The sequence below is a fragment of the Cricetulus griseus genome, assembly GCF_003668045.3.
Source record: "Cricetulus griseus strain 17A/GY chromosome 1 unlocalized genomic scaffold, alternate assembly CriGri-PICRH-1.0 chr1_0, whole genome shotgun sequence".
Taxonomy (NCBI): Eukaryota; Metazoa; Chordata; class Mammalia; order Rodentia; family Cricetidae; genus Cricetulus; species Cricetulus griseus.
The window spans coordinates 196,413,943-196,432,790 of record NW_023276806.1 but is presented as its reverse complement, the minus strand read 5'-3'; the positions used below and the strand labels follow the sequence as shown (position 1 = coordinate 196,432,790).

Genomic DNA, 18,848 nt, shown 5'->3' with positions numbered 1-18,848 from the left:
TAACTAATAATGCTTAGCATATTTTCATAGACTTATTTTTATCTTTTGTGTCTTCATTGGTGAGATGTTTGTTTGTATCTTTTGCCCATTCTTTTAGTGAATTGTTTTCCTATGTCTGCATTTGAGACTTCTTCTATCTGGAGACAAGTTGTTTATTAGAGAGAGATTTTTGGTTATGAGCCTAGCTGTTAATGGCTGAGCCATTTTTCCAGCCCTGTTAGAAGTATATAAGGGATTTAAAAATATATTCTTTCAGTATGGAGGAGACAAGATTCTGATGTGGTGTGATTTAAAATGTCATAATGAAACCCACTATTTTGTACAATTAGTGCATGCTAATTAAAAAGAGGAAATAAGAAAATATATTTTCACAGGATCTGATGGTACAGATTCTGTAATCTCCGTACTTGGTGGATGGAGATAGGGCAGATGTAGAGCAAGTTAGAGGCCAGTCTAAATATCATGAGACTCTGTCTCAGAACAAGCAAAAGTAAAATGTAATCTCTAGTGTATGGCTTGTCTTTTCATCTTCTCACTGTGTGTTTGAACACAGAAGTTTACCTCGTGGTGAGAGTCCTTCTATCTGCTTGATTGTTACCATGCTCTCTGGGCGTTAAATCTGAGCAAGATCAGAACTTCTTGTTTTCTTCCAAGACTTTTGTCGTTGAGGTTTACATTTGTGCTTATCATTGATTTTGAGTTAATTTGTGTGTATGGTACCAGATAGGGATCTAATAATTTCTGGTTTGACAATGCAGTGTGTTTCCCTAGTGCCACACCGTCTTGATTACTTAGCTTAATAAATAGTGTGAGTAAGTCTTCCAGTGTTCTGTTTTGAGATTATTTGGACTATTCTGGGTGGTCTGAATTCTCTTGTGAATTTTAAAATTTGCTTCTCCATGTCTGAAAAATTGTCTACTATCATTTTGTTTCGTTTATAGTATAGTCATAGGTCAACTTGGCAAGAATCAAAATCTTCATGTTAGTGTTTTATTTACAATATGGTTTATACTCTCTGTTTTTACAGTTCTTTAACATTTATTTCATTGTCTTTTGTTTTTGGTAGCTGGGTCTTATATATGTATGTTGGTTGTCCCATAGTATTTCACATTTTATATTCCTACTACAAGTAGTATTTTTAAAATTCAGTTTCTAATTGTTAATTGCTAGTGAATATGAAAAAAATCAGGTGTTTTAATGTTGATTTTCTACTCTGCAGCCTTGGTAGCTGCTTGAGAGATTCAGTAGAGTTTTTAATCATGCCATCACTTTTAGAAGACCCTTTTTCGTGTTTTATCCAGTCTTGATATTTTTAAATTTTTTTATTACTGTATTAGCTTGGACTTTCCATAGACCATTGAGCAGTATCAAGACAGTAGATAACTTTGCTTTGTAAAGAAGTCATTAAGTAAAATGTTAGTTAGAATTTTTTCATAGGCATTTTACCAGATTGAGGAGATCTAGTTTGTTATATCTTTATCAGAAATAGATACTGCATTTTATCAAATATGTTTCCTGTGTCTTGAGATCATGAATTTTCTGTTTTCAACTGCTTAGATCTTAAATTATATTAATTTTGATTTTTAAATTTAGCTTTCCAATACTACGAAAATCCCTGTTTGATACTCATTTTAGGTCTTGTTACATTTGAGTTACAAAATTTTATTGAGTATTTTTATGAATAGTTGAGTAGTTTGGATACTGGCCTGCAATTTTGTTGTAAGTATATACCTTGTTCTGGTATGTGGGTAGTTCTGGCCTTTACAGAAACAATGAGGTGAGAATTAGTTCTTTAATTTTCTGAAAATGTTTATATAGAATTAATAGTACCATGGTGGACTTTAAAAAGGATGAATAATAGAAAGTGGGCCTGAAGTTAGTTTTATGAGGACTTTTACTAAACTTCACACTTATTACTGTTAATTGATAAAGAGCTGTTTGTATTCTGGATTCTTGAGGGAGTTTTGGTAGTTTATGCATTTTGAGGACTATGCACCTCATTTAAGTTGCTAAATTTATCAGTATAAAGTTATTTGTAGTTTTTTTTTAAATTTTCCTTTTTGAGTCTTTATGTCATGGCTTACTCTTTATGGCTTCTTTTTCTTCTCCTTAATTTGTTCTTCCTGTTTTCATTTTTTCTTCCTTTTCTGAGGCAGGGTCTTTTTATGAAGCCTTGACTGACCTGTAACTTGTTTTATAGTCCAGGCTAGCCTTGAACATGTGGTGATCTACCTGCCTCTACCTTCCTAGTGCTGGAATTCCAGTTTTGTACTTTCAGCTTCCCCCATTTTTTCTAGATTTTTTTTTTAAAACTAGTTTATTTAAATTTATTTTTTGTGCATTAGTGTGAAGGTGTCAGATCTCCTGGAACTGGAGTTACAGACAGTTGTGAGCTGTCATGTGGGTGCTGGGAATTGAACCCAGGTCCTGGAAGAGCAGCCAGTGCTCTTAACCAGTGAGCCATCTCTCCAGCCCCTCAGGGTTAGGTTTTAATTTCACCTACTGAACTCAGAAGGTAATCTCTTCTTTCTGTGTTAAGATTTACATTCTTTGTTTTCTTACCTGGAAGAGCTTAGAGTTAGGTAATCAGTCTTGAAATGGCCTTGTGGGAGCACCCAGCCTGTCTGTTAATGAAATGGCCTTATGGGAGCACCATCCCTATCTGTTCAATTTTTATGAACATTGTAGGACTCATCAGGATTGTTTCAGTTACATTATTTTTAGGAATTGTCTATTAACATGTTAAATTTAAAACTTATGGAGATAAAGGTGTATTTACTATGTTATTAACTACTTAATGTTTGCAGGATTTCCTGGGTTATTTCTTTTTGTTCTTTATATTAGTTAGTTATAAATTGTTCTTCTTCTTTTTTTTTTTTTTAATTCTATCACTGTCACCAGAAAACTGGTTTAGAGATAACTAACTTGTGGGTTGTTTATTTTTTCCTTCCCTTCCCTTTCCTTTCCTCTTCTCTTCTTTCCTTTTCTTTCTTTCTCCCCACCCCACCCTGATAGGGTTTCTCTGTGTTAACAGCCTTGGCTGTCCTGGAATTCTGTCTGTAGACCAGGCTGGCCTCGAACTCACAGAGAACTCACAGTCTGCCTCTGCCTCTGCCTCCTAAGTGCTGGGATTAAAGGTGTGCACCACCACTGCCTGATCCTAGCCTTTTTGTTATTTTCTGTGCTTTGTTTACTGTTACCTCTACCTCTTTCTTCCTCTCTGTCTCTGTCTCTCTGTCTCTCTCTCTCTCTCTGTCTGTCTCTCTGTCTCCCCTCTCTCTCTCTTTCGTGTATTTTGTTTGTTATTTTGAGATAAGGGCTCTGAATATGTAGCCTTAGCTGGCCTAGAACTTGAAATGTAGACAAGACTGGTCTTGAACTCACAGAGATCCTTCTGCTGTGTCTCCTGAGTGCTGGGATTGAAGGCATGCACCACCATGCCTAGCTTTTGTATCTGTTTTTATAACACCTTTGCTTGGATGCCTAGCTAATCATCAGAATTTTAAATCTTCTCACATGAATTAAGGATATAAAATTATATCTACTTACATTGTTGTCTGGTTCACTATTTTCATTATGTAATGAAATGGCTCTTTGTGAGTCATAGTTTCATAGAAATATTATTTTTAATTTCCAAATACATCACAGTTTTTGGTTATTGTCTTTGTCTTCATTTCTGTAATGTTTCAGGTTGTCTTCTCTCTCACCTTTGACAATTCATATTTTATGTCTTCAGCTGTGCGATTATTTCCATCTATTTATCGTGTCTACTTTTCAACATTCATGTCTATTTGGTGCTAAGGTCTGATGTCAAGACTTGCTTACTTTCTTACATTCATGGTTTAATTTTACTGTTTCATCTATTCTGCTGCATCCCCCTTTCCTTTTTCATATCTTAGCATAAATCTGTGTTGGTTCTTACTAATCTGGGTGGGTTTAATAATCTTCAGATGTGCTAGGTATGGTGGGTGGTGCCTACCTTTAATCCTGGCACTCAGGAGGCAGAGAACAAAACAAACTAGTCTTGGATAGAGCAAGTTTCCCCTAGCTAATTTTTTTTTTTAACTTTTTTTTCCTCATTTTTCATTATTATTTTTAAATTTGTAACAAGCTTGCTTCACATGTCAGTCCCAGCTCCCTCTCCCTCCCTTCTTCCCCCGACCCCTTACCAACCCTCCCCCCCAAGTCCCCACCCTGTCCCCCCCTGCTCCCCAGGGAGGGTGAGGCTCTCCATGGGGGATCTCCAAAGTCTGTCATATTATCCCAGGCAGGGCCTAGGCCCTCCCCAATGTGTCCAGACTGAGAGAGCATCCCTCCATGTGGAATGGGCTCCCAAAGTTCTTTGCGTGTCAGGGATAAATACTGGTCTACTACCCAAGGCCCCATAGATTGCCAAGGCCGCCTCACTGACACCCAGGGTGGTAGCTCCCACCTTTAGTCCCAGCACTTTGAAGTCAGAGGCAGGCGGATCTCTGTGAGTTCAAGGGCAGCCTGGTCTACAGAGCGAGTGCCAGGACAGCCTCCAAAGCTACACAGAGAAACCCGTCTTGAAAAACCAAACCAACCAAACAACCAAACAAAAATCCCCTAGCTAATTTTAAGGAGCTTCTTATGAGTCAGAGGCTAGAGCTGTTGTCCCAAGTAGCTAGTTTCCTTACTCTTCCTCCCTTGGAATTCTGTTTATTCTCTGCAGTGCTAAGTAATGCAAAACGACCTTCTCTTCCCTCATAACCATCAGTCTCCTTCCTAAAACATGGCTTCTTCCCAGAATTCCCTCTTTGCTATTTACTTTCCTTTTCATTATTCACTTCCAACTCATTCTCCAAGACTAGTTCTTTCCAGATAGCTTCCTTTATTTTTTTACCTGGTATTCTCTCTGTCTCCTAACTCCTGTTTGATTGAGTGGCATATTTCTCATTTGGTGCACAAAAAAGATTAATAGTTTTGTACCAAGTGTAATTATAAACACTGCATTATCATCACCATTGACATTGTTATTGCTGCTATGCTGCCGTCGCCACCATCACCACACCACCACCATCACCACACCACCACCACCATCACCACACCACCACCACCATCACCACCATCACCATCACCATACCACCATCACCACCATCACCCACCCATCACCACCACCACCATCACCACCACCACCATCACCATCATCACCATCCACATCACCACCACCACCACCACACCATCACCACCACCACCACCACCACCATCACCACCACCATCACCACCATCACCATCACCACCATCACCACCATCACCATCACCACCATCACCACCACCACCACCACACCACCACCACCATCACCACCATCACCACCACCATCACCATCATCACCATCACCACCATCACCACCATCACCACCATCACCACCATCACCACCATCACCACCATCACCACCACCATCACCACCATCACCACCACCATCACCATCACCACCACCATCACCACCACCACCACCATCACCACCATCACCACCATCACCATCACCACCATCACCACCATCACCATCACCACCATCACCACCACCATCACCACCATCACCACCACCATCACCACCATCACCACCATCACCACCACCTCCACCACAATGTATGTTTGAAGTTTTATAATGGACCTTTTATTTTTTTAAGTTCTTTTATGTGAACTTTGTAATTGTCCTACCTGCTCTCTGGGGCATGTGTAGTATTATCACTGCCCCTATTAAATAAAGGAGAATAATTAATTTGCTATGATAGCATAACTAATCAGTGGCAAAGCTAATTTTTGGGCTCCCATAGTCTGTTACCAATATCTATACTTTTAATAGCTGTGCTTTACTGCTATATATTTTTACTAGTTCAGTGTGCTAGTTAGTTAGCTTTCTGTAAGCTAGCTACTTTATGTATAATTTCTGTTACCAAAATATAACCTGAAGTGGGGAATTATTTACTTTGGTTCTCAGTTTCAAGACATTTTAGTTTACAGTCCTTTGACTGTGGAATCTGGGCCTGTAGCAATGCAGGATATCATAGTGGTGGGAATATATGGTAAAAGCTGCTTACCTCATGGCTTGACAGGAATGGGGCGGGGGTGGGGAGTGGGGGGGAACTCGGTATAACTTCCAGAGGGACATTTTTAGGGGTCCACTTCCCTCTGACTAGGCTTCACCTCCTGTAGTTTCTGTATCCTCTGCTGTCTTAGGGTTTCTATTGCTGTGATAAAACACCACATCCAAGAGCAGTTTGGGGAGTATATCAATCTAGATTCTCTAGAGGAACAGAACTTATAGAATGAAAGGGGATTTAATAGAATGGTTTATAGTCTGTGGTCCAGCTAACTCAATTATGGCTGCCTATGAACAGAAGTTACAAGAATCCAGTAATAGTTTAGTAACAAGGCTAGATGTCTCAGCTGGTCTTCAGTATATAAGAGAATCCCAAAGAAGTAGACTATAATGCCAGTGAAGGAATGGACTTGTTAGCAAGAGCGAGAGCAAGCAGGCAGAGAGAGAGACAGAGAGAGATGTTTCCTTCTTCCATGTCCTTTATACAGCCTTTATACAGGCTGCCAACAGAAGATGTGGTCTAGATTAAAGGTGGATCTTCCCACTAAAAAAGATCTGGATTAAAGCTTTATCTTCCCACCTGAAACCCAAATTAGAAATGAACCTTCCCCTTCAGAATATTTATTTAAGAAAAACAAATGAAAAGAACAAATCCCTCACAGGTGTGCCTAGTCATTTGGGTTTTAGTTAATTCCCTATGTAGTTAACAACCAAGAGTAGCCATCACAGGAAGGAAAGGGTTTATTTCACCTTACACTTCCAGGTAACATTCCTTCGTCAGGAAGTCAGGGCAGAGACTGAAAGCAGGAACCTGGAGGCAGGAGCTGATGCAGAGGCCATGGAGAGATGCTGTTTACTGGCTTGCTCCCCATGGCTTGCTTGGTCTGCTTTCTTATGGCACCAGTACCACCAGCCCGGGGCGGCACCTGGGGAGCTGGACCCTCCCATGTCAGTCATTAGGAAAATGCACTACACACTTGCCTAGAGGCCAACCTCAGGGAGGCAGGCATTCCCCCTGTTGAGAGTCTTTCTTCCCAAGTGACTCTTGTGTCAAATTGGCATAAAATTGTCTAGCATGTCCCTTAATAGTGCCATCAGCCTGCCAAAATGCATCATTTTGTAAAATATTTTTTGAATGACCAAAAGTGTATATGCTCTATAAGCTAGCTACTTAAGTATTTCTATGAATGTAATCTATTTGGACGAGAAACTAAATTTGAGAATAGGTAGTGGTACTATAATGATGTTCTGGGCTTTGTTTTGATCATTGAGGTTTAAACATTTCTTTTGGTAAAAAGGCTTCCTGGGTCTCATTTTTAATCATGTATTTTTAAAGTGTTTCTGTGTTGAAAAAAAATAGTGCGTGCCCAGTGAAGACTTTATTGTGTTTATTTAGTATAGTCATAGTCCCAGAAAAAATGAAGTGATGTTGAAGCTGAAGCCATAAGTTAAATAGTTTGAAAATTATTAGCAACTTATTACTAGTGTGTTTTTCTCTGAGATATTTTAATTTCTTTAGGATGTTTTACTTTTGTTGGACTTCTGATTTCCTGTTTCAGGTTTTTGTCAGAAATAGACTTGCTGAAATTTTTCCTCTGGCCTGTAGAGGTGCATCAGTTGGCAAGTGCTTGCCTAGCAATATGGAAGCCCTGGGTGTCATCCCAGCACTCCATACTCTGAGGATAGGAAAGGAAACCGTAGTCTTCTCAAGCACAACAGTGAGTTTGAGACCAGACTGGGATATATGAAATTCTGTCAACAGGGGAAGATGAAAGGAGAAAGGGAAAGAAATATATGCTAATTAAAAAAAACCTACAGAAAATGGGAAAAGACATGGTGGTGCACACCTTTAATCTTAGCACCCAGTGGCAGAGGCAAGGGTCTCTGTGAGTTCTACATGTGAGTTCCAGGCCAGCCAGAGTTACATAGTGAAATTGTGTCTCAAAAAACAAATAGAAAAGTGAAATTTACTATTTTTCTATTGTAGTTTTTTGATTTTTTTACTTTGTGTTTTTCCCACCTTCAGTTTTTCATATATATATGGCTCAAGCTTCATTGTCGTGCTTCCCCACTGAGCCATTTCCACAGGCTAGTCTAATTCTTAAATGAATAATTTTATTTTCTCTTTAATATTTTAAAACTATTAAATTTCCCTTTCAAAGCTAAATAAAATTTTGTTTATGTGATATTGAGCTTATGGTTAATTTTTTTGTTGTTGTTGCTTTATTTTTCTATTATCATTACTACAATGAACAGGAGCCCAACACATTTTGTCTGGAAGAGGGGAAAAGATTCTCAAAACCTATGATAAAGGAGGTTTTCATCAGGAAGGCTGAATAAAGCAAGACTCCAAAATTATGAAATTATGTAATAGACACATTCACTAAATTAAACTGTGCTGCATGTACTTCCTTCTTCCTATAACAGTCAAAATGTAAGTGCCAACTTCTCTGAGTGTGTAAGGACTTGGAGGTGAGATGCAACCCAGAACTGTAGCCCAGGAAGGTCTGGAACTTGCTGTGTAGCCCCAGCTGGCCTCCTTCCTAAGGCAGTCCTGCTCCAGCCTCCATAGTGCAAGGGTTAAAGCATAGCCGCCACATCTGGCTTGGATGACGCGATTTATAAGGAAACTTAGGTTACAAAAGACAAAGAGTAAAGAACTTCAGGGTTATTTACAGCAGCTTCTTGACTAACCCAGAAAAGAAAGAGGTAGGGAGGTTCTTTAAATTCCAAGTATGCAAGTCATAGAAAAGAGACATTTTATAGCATTTTGGACAAGTCTTTGTTTTCAGTGACACAGGAAGATCCTCATTCAGACAGAAATCATAGTCAAAGGACAGAATTTGTGAGAGAATGAGCATACTGTTAGTTACCTATTTGGGTACACGTAAAAGAAAACTCTAGCTTGGTAAGGAAATGCTACACACTATGTGACTTAACAAGAAGGTGAGGTGGCTTTCCTGGTTGGTTGATTCAGTGATCTAGTTTCTTTATATTTCTCTGCTCTGTCATTACTATAGAATTGACTCTTTCCCTATCTCTACAAATGGAATTTAGAAGTTGTATACATCATATATTGCATATGTATCTGAAAATGTGCCCAGAAGATAAAAGTATCTTCTTTTCTTGGCTGTATATCTGTTCAGAAGCAATGAAACATTGCTTACAAGTCCTTTAGAAGATTTCTCGTGCTTTGTTACCCAGAATTTGATTCTATACATCATTGGTAAACTTGTGACAGTCTTGTGGGTATGGGGTCTAATAATCATTTGGAGCAGAGTAGCTGTGTGAGAAGTACAGTCTCCATATAATTGTGGTAACTAGTGTAATAACTCCTTCCTCCAAAAAGTAGATGAAAAGTTTACTGAGGAAGGATTCAGAAAAAAAGCAAAGTGAAATTCCAGTGTCCGCTGCACTGCTTAACATATGTGTGAGTTTGATGAAGTTCCTTAATTCTGTAAATATGGACTTCTCTATCTTAGAAGAGGAGATGCAAATCCTTCTTAGGGTTGTTTTAGAATTAAATGAACTAAGACAAAACAGATTTTAACATTTGGCAGCATCAGTAAATACAGTTCTGTTGCTTCTGGCGGTACTTTTATCTGTCACTTTGTACCCAAAGAAAACTGGAATTTGCATTTTAAAGGATTTTCTCTTTCTCTGAGTTTGTACTATAAAGTGCCTACACCAAAGCTGTTGGCATTCATATTTCCTTATGGAGGGTTTTTTTTTTTTTTTTGGTAATCTTGTAACAAAATCTCTGGACTCTTCAAGGGGAAGATATTGGAATACAATAATCTATTCATTATAAGGGGTAAGGATTTTAAAAGTAGTAAATAAAGAATTGTAGTGGGAAATCACCAGAAAGCAAATGTTCTTTCTGGCTTTGAATATTCTTTCTTTTCCTGTTTGTGTTTATATTGATGCCAAAAATGATTTTTAAGGTGTATATGGCCATGCTTCGGATTACTTATTACCTATTTTCTGCTGCTTCTAGTTTCCAGCCTTAAATTGTCATCTTGACTTTTCCCCTCTCAGTGTTTTCCTTCTTTCAGGGTCCTTGTTGAGGTCACATACTTATTCATGAGTACAGTGGTAAATTTATAGCCACTAATGTAGTTAATAATCATGGAAACAAGTTTAATATGGGCCGCTGCTAATGCAATTTGTTTCTATTGTTGTTTCAACTAATCATTTACTATGTATTTATATTTGGGTAGCATCCTGGGAGATTGAAGAGCCAGCTGAGCTGTAATTCTTATTTTTGATACTTGCAGATGGCTTGTTCAATCAGTATATCAGTCAGCAGGAGTATAAGCCGAGGTGGAGTCAGATCATTCCTAAGAGCACCAAAGGTGAGCTGCACTGTCCGCTCTGTTCTCTGTTATCTTTACAGTCTGTTTTCCTTGGATGCCCCAAACATCTGTTCATAACGAGCAGCTGTTTCATGTAGAGCATAGGTTCCTTAGCCAGGTGGCATAGTGGCTTGTCATACATCATTTTTTTTCTCCTTGTACATACTAGGTAAACACTCTTACCAGTGAGCTATAGTCCCAGCCTTAGCTTATTGTATTAAAATTATCTTTTAAATTCTTGTTTCATCACTATGACCAAATGTGGACCGAGATTGTTTGTTCTTCACGAAGAATGCTGTTACAAACTACTTTCATAGAGGTGTGTAAAATGATGGGTATGCTGTGGTGCCACCATGGGTGTTCCTGGGAATCTAAGTTCAACAAAATGGATCACTAAGCATAGCAGGACCTTTGAGAATAAGAGGGACAGATGATGAACTTTATACACAGGTACTAATAAAAGTTGACATAGTAATTCTATTTAAATCACAGTGCAATTGAAGCTTAAAGGCACTCAATTTGAGTATCCAAGTACCTTAGTGGCCACATCTCATGCATCCTTCTTGGAGACACAGATCCTAGGGAGCATTTATTTCTAATTGGGACTGCTTTGTTTGTTCAAAACTCAAAATGTGACTCCGAATTTAGTCGTCTTCATTAACCCATTATTTTTGTGTGAGCAAATGTTTGTCACTTTATTGTATGCATTCACTCTTGCCAGATTGGAGCAATGTTTTACTGCACATGTTTCCATTGAAGAAAGATGGCTCTCGAGGTATTCAGTTGTTCCTTGTGGTCTTCCTATGTTTCCAAGGCTTTCTCTCCACTCGTGAGACAGTTTTCATAGCATTGCTCATTAATATGTGCTGAAAATTCCTCCTGACTTATATAAGCTCTGCTATGTGAACATACTCCTACTTTCATAGTTCTGTGTATGGTGATCTATTCAAAGACAGTGCATTTGCAAACAAACAGATTAAATACACAAAACAAATGGTACAAATTAATATTTTAGTGTTTGATAATTTTGAAAATAGCAATACAGACTGGCAGGAGAGAATAAAAGGGCAAGCCCTTAGTGACAGTGATCTGCAAGACCTAAAGGGCGCCTAGCTAGGAGAGAGGAAAAGGAATCGTTCAGTACCGTGATTTGGCTTCATGTCCTATTTCTGTGTATAATCATGTGTTTCATAAAGACATTTTGGTCAATAACAGTAATCCCATGAGTTTTTAATTGAGCTGAAACTTCCTATCTAGTGTTAGTACTGAACCTTTTTCTGTGATTAGCTGTTCTGAAAGATACAGACATTGTAGTTGGCTGAAGTATTTAGTGGTAACGTGTTTTGCCATATGAGTAGGCGTGCAATGGATACTTTCTGACGTTTACACAAGGACAGAATTGCCTAATGGTGCATTTCTCAGAAAGTATTCCTCATCAGTAACTCATAGCTGTATAAAAACTGACATTTCCCTGTGAAACTCTGGTGTACAGAGTTAGATGATGTCACTTTTACATATGAAGATTAGGGAAGTTCATTTGCCAGATAATATATTTCAACTAATAGGAGATATATGATGTAAACCTTAGGCTTTCTGGTTTATATTGAATGTGATATTAGAATCCTGTAATCATCACTGAGAATAGAACTCAGTGATGAATAGTTGCTTGTCATCTGTGGGAACCTGCGTGCACACCCCTACACACATACCATTTCCTAGAATCCTGTAACCTTTTGAATAGTTGAAACAAAGATATTTCTTCCTTTATTCTGCCTTTCACTATTTATAATATTTTGATGGAATACATGTGGAGTGTCACTACCCTTTATAGACTTACAAATGAGGTTACTCCTCTGGAATTGCAAGTTTTATTATTTCATTATAGAAAATACTTTTTTTTTTCTTCAGGTGATGGAGAAGATAACCGACCAGGAATGAGAGGGGGCCATCAGATGGTTATTGATGTTCAGACAGGTGAGTCACACTAGCAGTGTTCCAGCAGAATTCATCCCCCCACCCCCACCCCCAGGGTTTCTCTGTGGCTTTGGAGGCTGTTCTGAAACTCACTCTGTAGACCAGGCTGGTCTCAAACTCACAGAGATCACTCTGCCTCCTGAGTGCTAGGTTAAAGGCATGTACTGCCACCATCCGGAGTTCCAGCAGAATTCTAGAGCTAAAGTGTGAGTAGAATTCAGCAGTAAATTCAGGCCAAAATTTATCATTGGCCGACATTTAAAATACTTTTTAAGAGTGGACACACTTCTCTTTCCATCTATAATAAAGGTTAAATGTTATTAAACCAATAGCAAAGAGAACAGCATTGGCTGACTGCATATGTGTCTGAAAGCTGACAATGAGAGAGGAGGCTGCTGTACAGGTGTCCTTCACGTAATTCCACTTTATAAAACTTTACTCTGTACAATGCCAGTGTTTTCTCAAGCAGCGTTTTACTTCCCTAAGAGTATGTGTACCATTTTGTTACTTTGTTGTGTTGGCTCAGTACTTCAGGGATAGAAATATTTCTTTTGTAGATTCATATTATTTTATGAATAATTAGAAAAATACAGTGTAGGTACTAAATCTTGACTATTTTTAGTAATTGTTAGTAATGAAATTGGATATTTCACTTTAAGTATTAAATAACTATAATAACTTTTAGAATTTGAGAAGACTATAGAGTCTCTTTGGAAAAGTTTTCTTTCAAAGTATAGAAGACTTTTGTTTCCTAATCTGCCCCTTCTGGCAAGTACTCGCCTGACCTACATAAGTAGGCTTAAAGACAATGTAGTCTTTAGGCATTTGCTTTCCTGTGTCAGAGTAACAAGCATGCCTATGTTTGTTTATTAAAGAGGCAAATTCTTGCTAATAATACACCAAGGGAAATTGTTGCGAAAAGCCCCTTTAATTTCCTCAGTAAAATGCACTTCACCCCAGGGTGAGGTGACCTTAACACTTAAAACCCACCTTCAAGAGGCAGGAGTTTCAGGGCACTAATTGCTATGCTGTCTGTGGGAAAGAGGCCATGCATGACGGGGAAAGAACACATGTGAGAAAAAAGATAATTTAAAGATAAGGTATGGGATTTTAAGGAGAAAACAAAGATTCAAGTGATAGGCAAATGTCATGACAGCACTTAGTGTGAACAACGTGCCTGCAGATTTAAGTTAGTGGCGGTCCTTCTTTTGAGGCTCAGAAGATGAAGGTATAGATCTTTCCTTCTGTTTTATGCAGTAGGGTCACAACTTCAGCAGGTTCTAAGTGGCCCATGGTCATATTGCCATTCCTGTTTGTCTAACTATAGGAATTGTAGTTTTAAGAAGTGTAGTGGAAGTGGTTATTACAGTCATGTGACACACACACACACACACACACACACACAAGCACCTATGTATCCCCATGTTTGTGTGTGAGCCCATGCATATGGTTTTGCATTTTTATGTATATACATGTGGAGACAGAAGCTGACATTGAATGTTGTCAGTCTCTCTCTCCCCAGTGCTGTGATTACAAGCTGCTTGCATCTGACTTATTTATGTGGGTGTTGGGATCAAACTCAGGCCCTTTTATATTTTACTGGCTGAGCCATCTCTAGCTCTTAATTTTAATTTCTTCATGATGGCTTTTATACTTATAACCTTTAATCTTAATCTCAACCTCTCCTTTATCCCCCCCCCCCCACTACTTGGTGACAATTTAAAACACTGTATTGAATAAGAAAGGCGATTTTAGAGGAAATGCCTTCAATTTTCCCCCATTTAGCATGATATCTACTATCAATTTATTATATGAGTTATTTTGAGGTATGATTTTTCTGTTCCTTGTTTCTTTAGAGCTTTTTTCATGAAGGCATGTTGCATTTTCTCAGATGCTTTTTCTGTATCTGTTAAGATGATCCTGTGAATTTTGCCCCCTTGGTTCCATTTATATGTAGTAGTATGTTTATTAATTTGCATGTGTTACATCCTTGGAATGAAACCAACATGATCATGGTATATAGTCTCTCAGTGTATTGTTTACAAGGCTTTTATTAAGGGGTTTTACATGTATATTTATCTGGGATATACGTCTCTGGTTCTTTTTGTTATGTCTTTATATCTGTTAACAGGATAATACTGGCTTTATAGAGTAGGTTTAGAAACAGTCTTTTTTTTCCCTGTTTTATGGGATAGTGTGAATAGTATTACTCCTGGTTCTGTAAAGGTCTTGTTAAATTCTGCAGTGGTCAATGATGCGTGTTCTAAAAGGAGATGGAAGTAAGCCATGTGAAGGCCCTTCCTGGCGAGGTGCAGGGTAATGGTCTTTATGCTGCTTTCCTCTGCTGTTGTAGGGTGTGTGGATTCTAAGAGCACTTGTTCAGCAAGCCTCCCTGTCTCGCCTGCTTGGGATCTATTCATCGTCGAGTTTCTCCTAGTCTTAGAGTTTATATGTGTTTACTGTGTCTGAGCAGGGGAGGATGGAGTGGGACGTTGTGCTGTCTCATAGCTGTGTCCGACGTTTTGCTCAGCAGTAGAATATCTACCCAGATACAATAGCAGTCATGCTTCCTTCCCAGCATGACATTAAAAGGAGAAAACAAAAGAACCACAAATAGCAGTCAGTCGGGTTCAGAAAGAAATTAAAAGCATAAGTAGGCATAATGGCGCATGCCTGTAAAGCTAAGTAAATTTTACTTTGGCTTATTTAATGTGGCTGTATGTGAAAGCAATTGTTGCTTCTCAGTGTTTCCTATATCTTGTTTTCTTAGCTAATAGTTCCTAAATCTCATTTCCCTGTTCCAGTCAATAGTTGTTTGCTTAATGCCATTTCACTGTCAGATCCAAGGATAGAGTAGCCATAAAAATGCACCGTGGCTTAAATTTTACAATTGACAAACTTCTCCCATCATATGAGAATCATATTGTACATATCGTGGTAGCAGGCGAATGTGGTACTTTGGTATGTTAGTTTTATTGATTATAGTGCCTGAACCTGACACTTCTCTGCTTAATAGTCTTTAATTGTAAGTTGGGTTTCAGCTGTGGTTTAGGTAAAGCAGTTGTGTGGAGAGATTTTGTTTCATCATGGATTGTCTTGTGTTAGGTTATTCTTCTTATGTAATTATTACTGAATTTTGGTGAAAGACTCAGGCAACATATACCCATTATTTGGTACCTGTTGCTAGTTGGCTTCAAAGCCCCGAAGCCCCGAAGCCCCAAATAAATACACAGACACTTAATATTAATTATAAAACTCTTGGTGATGGCTTGGGCTTCTTATTGACTAGCTTTCTCTCAGTTATTAACTACTAATCTGTGTATTTCTTTTTTTTTAAAGATTTATTTATTTATTATGTATGAAGTGTTCTGCCTGCAGAAGAGGGCACCATATCTCATTACAGGTGGTTGTGAGCCACCATGTGGTTGCTGGGAATTGAACTCAGTACCTCTGGAAGAGCAGTCAGTGCTCTTCACCTCTGAGCCATCTCTCCAGCCCCTAATCTGTGTATTTCTACATGGCCTTATCTTACCAGAGAACACCCGACATGTCTTAGCCTCCCGGTTTCCACATGGCAACTTTTTGTCTACCTTTCCCAGAATTCTCCTCATCTCCTAATCCAGTCTATCTTCCTGCCTTATTGGCCAACAGTGTTTTATTCATCAACCAATAAGAGAAGCATATATGCAGAAGAGCATCCCCCATCAGATACCAGCAGAAGTTGTTGGTGATTTGTCATTTAGAAGCTCTCCTCTCTAAGTTTCTGAACCTTGAACTACCTCTATAGCAATTACATTAAAGTGCTTTTTTAAAAACAAAATGAAACAAAAAATGTATCTCAGTTTTCCTTGAAGACCCCCCCCCCACCCTGCCCCAGCCCCAATGGACAGGGTCTCTCTGTGTGGCTCTGGCTGTCCTGGAACTAACTCTGTAGACCCTGGCCTTGACCTCAAGGAGATCTGCCTGCCTCTGCCTCCCGAGTGCTGGGATTAAAGGCGTGTGTCATCACTGCCCAGCCATTCCTTTAAGTTTTTAATGAAGTGAATAAAAAGGAGTTTGGATTGTTAATTGCCATCAAACTTTCATGTGGCTATATTTCTGTTTTTTATTGTGTGTATGATTCCTGTTTGGGTGTCAGTGTCAAGATGTGCATATGGAGGTCAGGGACAGCTGTGTGTGGTCAGGTGAACTCAGGTCCTCAGGCTTACCTGCTGAGCCATCTCCTGTCTTCTTGATGACACCCATTGTGTCTGGCTGTTTGGCTTTCTTTGTTAGCACATATTTGATAGACTTTATACTTTCAAAATGGTCAAACTCATTTAATTATGAATAGTGTGCCATCTTGTGGAGCTTGATGCTATCAGCAATCTGATATACTCAGTAGAGTGATAGATACTGCAGTTGAGCACTTCAAGTAAAAAAAGCTCTTTTTATTTTACAAAATGTGAGAAAATTTTAGCCAAATTCTTGTGTTAACATGCCTCCCTTATTTTTAATTCATGTACAATGTGTAAATTGTGTTACTGGGAGTACGGAAGTAAGTAGATCCATGGCTTATTAGGCTCTGGTACAAAATGATGTATCCTTTGTACCAAGGAGTAATATTTATGGAGTAATGATTGATTGATGATTACTTGATGTGGTCCCTTAAATGAAATTGGCTTGAAATTTTTAAAATAGGCTACTACTAACTATGCTACCATCAATCTCTCTCATTCCCTATGGCTTCCTTTTCAGTCAGTTCTGCAGCAAGTTCAGATTCTAACCCCTCTTGCTTAAGATTGTTTATAGTTCCTTCAGTGTCTGTGGAATTAAGTTGGAACCCTAACAGTTGAACCTGGACTGTGATCTAGTCACTGTCTTTTTAGACTTCCTGTCTGCCTACTACCTTTGTGGCCTGATATCCTGTCCATTGTCTGTAATTTACTTATCATGCAGTTTAACTTCTTTGCAGGCAATGTATAATTTTAGTTTTCAATGTATCTTTACGAAAGATAAGCATACTATGTTTTAGAGGTTAGGAAACTAGTGGCTAAGGAAGTTTAGTGTTCATCCAGATGTAGTTATAGAATCAAGGTTGAGGCTGTAATATGGAGTTATGGCTTCTCAAACACTTCTCTTTTGTCATTCTGTCTCTCTGTCTTTGTTACTCATTTTACTCTGCCTAAAATGCTTCTTTTCTGTCCCATATTCTACTTTCCGGAACACAAAGTCACATTCTGACCCAGGACAGATACTGTTCTTACCACAGATCCTCAGCCACATGTGCCCCTCCCCATTAGAACACCTGTTGGGCTTTTTGCCTTCATATGGCACTTGGTCTATTCTGTGTTGTGGTGACTTATGTACCCTTTTATAGTTGTGCCTAGAATGTAAGTTCTTCAAGGACAAGGACAAGGGACTATTCTATCTATCTTTTTATTCCCTACAGTGTTTGTGAGGTCAAATCAGTGCTTAAAACTTATCAGATAGAGACTGCTGAAGAGCCAGGACAAATGCATGACTGTGTTAGCCTATATTCCTTTAAGGGGAAAAGATGGAGAGAAAGGGTTGCTGCTTGAGGAGGATTGCGTTGCCTAGGATACACAGGTGTTGCCTAGGATATACAGGCAGGTTGTCATAGGACTTGTGGGGGGGGGGGCGCTTGTGTTTCTAGTAAGCCGGCTCTCCTGCTAAGATTTCAGCTTTTCCTCTTTCGTGTGTTTCTGGTAAGCCGGCTCTCCTGCTAATATTTCAGTTTTTCCTCTTTCTTTTCCACGCCTTACTTCTCACCATAGTTCTCTCTAGATAGCTTCGTAGTTTAAGCCTTTTTGACTTTTATGGATTAATGACACTTTTTGGTATTTATTTCTATGTGATTTATCTTTGTGAGACTTAAGTGATGAGGTGATTTAATTAAAAATTTTTGTTGCATCTTTCTTATTCAGCTGCATCAAAAGAATAAGTTTCTACAACATTCATTTAGTTGTACTCTTGCTTCAGTTGGATCACAAAGCTTCCACGGACAGGAATGACAGCTTTCTTAATTCGGTTGGGATGCTTGCCCTGTGCCAGATTTTATTTTGCTCAGCTATCAATGAGGCTGTTGTGGAAATGTGGGCTTTCTCTGCTGTGAGAGTTTATGCGCACAAAGAGACCTGCTTTTCAGAAGAACACTGAGAACTCAGGGCCCAAGAGGAAGGGTTATTAAAGTTAATGAACCAGGGTAACCTTATCCAGAGAGTACCCAGAAGTACTATAAAACAAAAGGTCAATTGCTATTGCTATTTTAGTTATATGGGCCTCCCTCTACAAGTTTCAGAAATTAACAGGGTTAACTGCTGTTATAGTGAGGTCTTGGCAAATAATCTTAAGCCAGATGAAAATTCTTTATTCTTTATTCTTTTTCCAGTAAAATTATGTGTTGGGACATTACTGTATGCCATCTGGGAAACAATGTTATTTAACTAATGATAAT

The 18,848-nt window shown here is 38.7% G+C and overlaps 1 protein-coding gene across 3 annotated transcripts in view; it reads left to right on the top strand.

Moving 5' to 3' along the window:
• The window catches only part of Mkln1 (muskelin 1), a 113,574-nt gene that overhangs the window by 43,092 nt on the left and 51,634 nt on the right, over positions 1-18,848 (top strand). For 2 of the 3 annotated variants that reach the window (XM_027391603.2, XM_027391607.2), the window contains 3 exons: positions 10,340-10,417; positions 11,139-11,192; positions 12,326-12,391. In XM_027391603.2, coding sequence (XP_027247404.1) covers positions 10,340-10,417; positions 11,139-11,192; positions 12,326-12,391 — 198 coding nt within the window. The remainder of the gene's footprint in view (positions 1-10,339; positions 10,418-11,138; positions 11,193-12,325; positions 12,392-18,848) is intronic. The other variant, XM_027391606.2, reaches the window with a different exon arrangement.